The sequence below is a fragment of the Coregonus clupeaformis genome, chromosome 33 (assembly GCF_020615455.1).
Source record: "Coregonus clupeaformis isolate EN_2021a chromosome 33, ASM2061545v1, whole genome shotgun sequence".
Classification (NCBI taxonomy): Eukaryota; Metazoa; Chordata; class Actinopteri; order Salmoniformes; family Salmonidae; genus Coregonus; species Coregonus clupeaformis.
In genome coordinates, this window is record NC_059224.1 from 36214732 (window position 1) to 36219682 (window position 4951).

Consider the following 4951-nt stretch of genomic DNA (forward strand, 5'->3'; position numbering starts at 1 on the left):
GTTGAACACTTTTTTGGTTACTACATGATTCCATATGTGATATTTCATAGTTTTGATGTCTTCACTATTATTCTACAATGTAGAAAATAGTAAAAATAAAGAAAAACCCTTGAATGAGTAGGTGTTCTAAAACTTTTGACCGGTAGTGTATATAACTCAGTCGGGGTCTCAACTTACTGTTGAGAGTTAGAATAATAGAATACACAAGGTGCAATTTCGAGTCACTCAATTAGCCCATGTCAGGAAAACATTTTTAGATTGGTAAGTTAGTCTAGCGGCTCAAGTTAATTTCCTGCAATTCTACACATTTTGCCATGGGGCGGAGAGAAGATTTTTCAATTTTATAACTCATTTCATGCAATCCTACTAATTTTGCCATGGGGCGGAGAGAAAAATTTGCAGTTTTACAGCTAATTTCCTGCAATTCTAAACATTTTGCCATAGGGTGGAGGCAAATGTTTGCAGTTTTTAATATGATAACTGATGATAAATGGGCCCCACCTCGGTTGGTAATTCGATCATGCTTACTAAAAGTTTAGATAGCTGGCCGCTAGACTAACTTACCAATCAAAAAAAATGTTGGCTGACATGGGCTAATTGAGTGACTGCTGATGCACAACCAAATTTCGAAATTGCACCTTGTGTATTCTATTATTCTAACTCTCAACAGTAAGTTGAGACCCCGACTGAGTATTTTGGGGGAAATTGGTCTGCGGGCCTACAAAAGGGGCCGCCAGTTGCCCATCCCTGCCCTAAACATATCTAACCCCAATATCCCTGAACATTGTAAATATGGTATTGGAAATGACCCTGGAACTCACCCTGTATATACAGTAGCTTACTTACTTTCTTGTGTTCTTCGTGTTTCTATTTCTCATGTGTTTTTGTTCTACTTGACTTTTTCATAAATGTTGTATAGGACTACTGATATTGATTACTGCATTGTTGGGAAAGAGCAAGCAAGAAAGACATTTCACTGTACTTGTGCAAGTAACAATAAAAACTTGAAACTAGAGTGGCCAAGTTACAGTTTTGACATAAATCTGCTTGAAAATCTATGGCAATACTTGAAAATTGCTGCCTAGCCAGGATGCCCAACACCTTGACAGAGCTTGAAGAATTTTGAAAAGAATAATGGGCTAATATTGCACAATCTAGGTGTGCAAAGCTCTTAGAGACTTACCCAAGACGACTTACAGCTGTAATCGCTGCCAACGGTGTTTCTAATATGTACAGTATTGACTCAGGGGTTTGAATACTTATCTAATCAAGGTATATTATTAGTGTTTCATTTTTTAATAGTCTTTTTTTTTTACTAAAAAAATTGTTCCACTTTGACATTACAGAGTATTTTGTGTAGATCACTGACAAAAAATGAAATGTAATCCATTTGAATCCCACTTTGTAAGACAATCAAATGTAAAGAAATCCAAGGGGGTGAATTCTTATGATAGCCACTGTAGTTACCATATTGTAATAACAATGAACAAAATAATATTTCCTGTGGATAAACTAGTTGACCTCCAAGCATAATTTCACACATTACACATGTTAACATTTATATTTTTTTAAATGATCATTTTGTATATTTTGCTCCAAAACTTGATTACTGGGAATAAAACAGCAAAAAAATAAGTCCCACCCATCAACCGTATGTTGGTTCACAGGCAATTTTAATGTGGTACTGTAAAGGTAGGGCACCAAAAACATCAATAAAACAAAGAGTTTATTGAGACACTCTGACAAAGACCACATCATATCAAGACGTGTCACCATTAACTGAGTGCCTTCTCAAACATTCACTGTGTAACTTATTTTTGTTGCTTTCAATTGAACACCTTTCACCTCCTATATAACCTGGTTGGGCATCTAAGAACTTCCGTGTCCTACAAAAAAGTCCCCCCTCTATGATTTTCCTGCATTATGTTTTTCATGTCTCTGTCTCCACTGCACCTGTTTCTAGACAATGTATTGTCGTTTTACAATTATTCTGTAATATCCTGACAGTTCTCTTGATAGAACCATCCCAAAACCATCCCCATTTTAGAAACACAAACTGGCTATCTCCCCAGTTTAAACCAATAATGTAGACAATACAGTAGAAGGGGAAAGCATTGTGTCATTATTGTCTTAAACCACTGCAGACCACCTTCACATTTAGTAGGCCCACCAGTGCTTCCAGTCATTTCTGTGTGGTTGGGGTGTGATGGAAAGCAGTCTCCCAGTCTTCCTGTTTGCCCTGTCTTTATCTGTGTTTTCTGTCCCCTGAGCTCATTTCCTCTTATTGTGCTGTAATACTATTTCCAGAATTGTTTTTCTTTCTGTTTTATTTCTCCTCTTTTTTTGATAACTTTCCACACCACCTAACCCCTTCCTGTATCAAGGGTAGTTTGCATTGTCCTGAATTGTGTTGCCATTTATCCTAAACAAGGCTGGAGTGAAAACATGCATGATGTGGGTGAGCTGCTTCTAACAATAAGTTATAGCTGCATTACATAAGTTGATTGCTTTGTGACCCTGAGGAACACAAGACCCATAGGTCAGGGGTGAGAGATGATTTTCAAATGTTATATCCCTATAATAACAGTGACCTTAAATTCCTGACTTTGGAGTAAATTCTTGCTATGATGATCCACTATGAAACTGTACCTATCAATTATGGGACAGATAGTTATGCACAAAAGTAAAATAATGAGGTTTTACCCAAGTGCATTTACAGTTTACATCCTCAGCAGAGGCCACACAAATGGAATTCAACCGGCAGTAGGCTATACATTCTGATCATATCTTTATTATTTAAAAACATAAAACAATATAAATAACTGTGACACAAACTTGAAGACATAAAAACATATTGCACTATGGGGGTCTTTCTGAAACTCCACCATATTCAATATGTGAAATAATTGCATTAATTCTTTACACATAGTGCTGCAGAGGGGTAACCCTGTCATCTTAATGCAATGTCAACCATTTACACACACAAACAAAACCCACTGAAGGCAGGATGAACAGCCTTTTTGATCAATATGAGAGCAGCTTGACCAAATAAAAATGTAGTCTAAGGCTTACACTTCAAAACAGTCATGTAGGCTCCAACACTTTGAGCAAGTAGAATCTTGGCTTGAAAGCTGGCCAGTATGAAAATGTATGCACTCACTAACTGTAAGTCGCTTTGGATAAGAGCGTCTGCTAAATGACTAAAATGTAAAATGTAAATAGCCTCTTTCACATTAATAATACAATGTGACCATATAAGGGGATAAAGCGTTCACTAAAACTCTAGGTTGTGCGATGGTTTTTCCTTTTGAGCACTGCTTTCAGCTATAGGCCTATCTTTCCCTCCACATATTGCATAAATTGCCAAACACACTGGTTGCATGTCAACAAGCCTTGGAACAAGATCCTCAAAGACTACAGCATCATTTCAGGCAGCATCTTGAATGTTTGACAAACGTATTTCTTCTGTAAATTACTTGTATTAGATTATAAGGTAAATGTATCAGAAGAATAGATCCAGATGATGATCCATAATCGGATTATTATTTATTTTGAACATTATGCTACTGGCTCGCAAGAAAGTATTTAGTGGGAGACACAAACAGACGTGTTTTTTGTTGTTGAACTTTTCAAGCACAATGACAACAGGTCTTAATGGTGTTGGCAGCCGTCCATTAAAGTAAGATAGGGCTACATTATCGCTTACGTCAGCTGTTCATTCGATCACAACAACAGACAGCAGTTTACAGAACCGCTGGAGGCTTTTGATCTCTTCTGTAAAGCTGCACGTGTCGCAGTGTCGAACACCTCCCGAATACCATCCTTTGTTTTAGCAGAACACTCCAAATAGTCATATGCATTAATGCGCACGGCCATGGCGCGCCCGTCCTCTGTTTTCACGGGTTCCTGTTTCATTCTGGACAGCTCGCTCTTAACATTGTCGTCGTTGCGCAAGTCTCTCTTGTTGGCAACTAAAATAATTGGCACGTTGGGACAAAAGTGCTTAACCTCTGGCACCCATTTCTCGGGGATGTTTTCGAGGGAGTCCGGGCTGTCCACGGAAAAGCACATCAGGATGACATCAGTGTCCGGATAGGACAGCGGGCGAAGGCGGTCGTAGTCCTCCTGTCCAGCCGTGTCCCACAGTGCTAGTTGGACTTGCTTGGTGTCCACTTCAATGTCCGCCACATAGTTGTCAAATACAGTTGGCACATAGACCTCAGGAAACTCGTCTTTGCTGAATACAATCAGCAAGCAGGTTTTCCCACACGCGCCGTCACCGACGACGACCAGCTTTTTTCTTATCTCTGCCATTTGTTGCTTTTGGCACAGATAGACCACTTTCCCTTGATTCTAGCTGTTCAACAAATATGACATTCGAAAATAATTCTGTATCAGCTGTCTTTGTGTTAGCTAGCTAAGAAGACTGATTCTGGCTGTAGGCTATGAGTCTTGTTAAAACTTCATTGAACGTATGCTCGTGCGTTTAGCCGCTGGATTCGATAATTTCCAAATATTTCTCCCTGTCCAACCACTGAAGGCTTGCTTTATAAAGAACATGGGTGCTTTCCTAATATAGCAATCCAATCGTAACTACGGAGGTGAGATCATCATTTCGGGAAAAGGAGGTGATTGGATCCCAGTCCTGATTTTGTCGGTAGGGGAGGGTAGTGTACGACGAGGATCATGTCTCGCCCAGATACCGACCTGGGATCAACTAATTTGGCAATATGTCTTTGGCATATTTCCTACATACATTTTTTTTCAATAAATGTTTCCTAATTCACAATCACATAACATAATGTATGAATACTCATTTGACATAGGCCTATATGCCACTATCCATCTGACAAACACATAGGGCCTATCCTAAAGTATAGCCAGCTCTAGGCCTACAAAAAAAGTATGTTTATATTTCAATAAATTGTGGCTCACAGCTGGCCATCAAATA

At 38.9% G+C, this 4951-nt stretch overlaps 1 protein-coding gene across 1 annotated transcript; it reads right to left on the minus strand.

Moving 5' to 3' along the window:
* Window positions 1–2775: 2775 nt before the first annotated feature.
* LOC121549113 (rho-related GTP-binding protein RhoB) lies at window positions 2776–4554 on the minus strand. The gene has a single exon (XM_041860965.2). The coding sequence runs from the start codon at window positions 4312–4314 to the stop codon at window positions 3724–3726; it is 591 nt and encodes a 196-aa protein (XP_041716899.1). The 5' UTR covers window positions 4315–4554; the 3' UTR covers window positions 2776–3723.
* Between the last annotated feature and the right edge of the window lie 397 nt (window positions 4555–4951).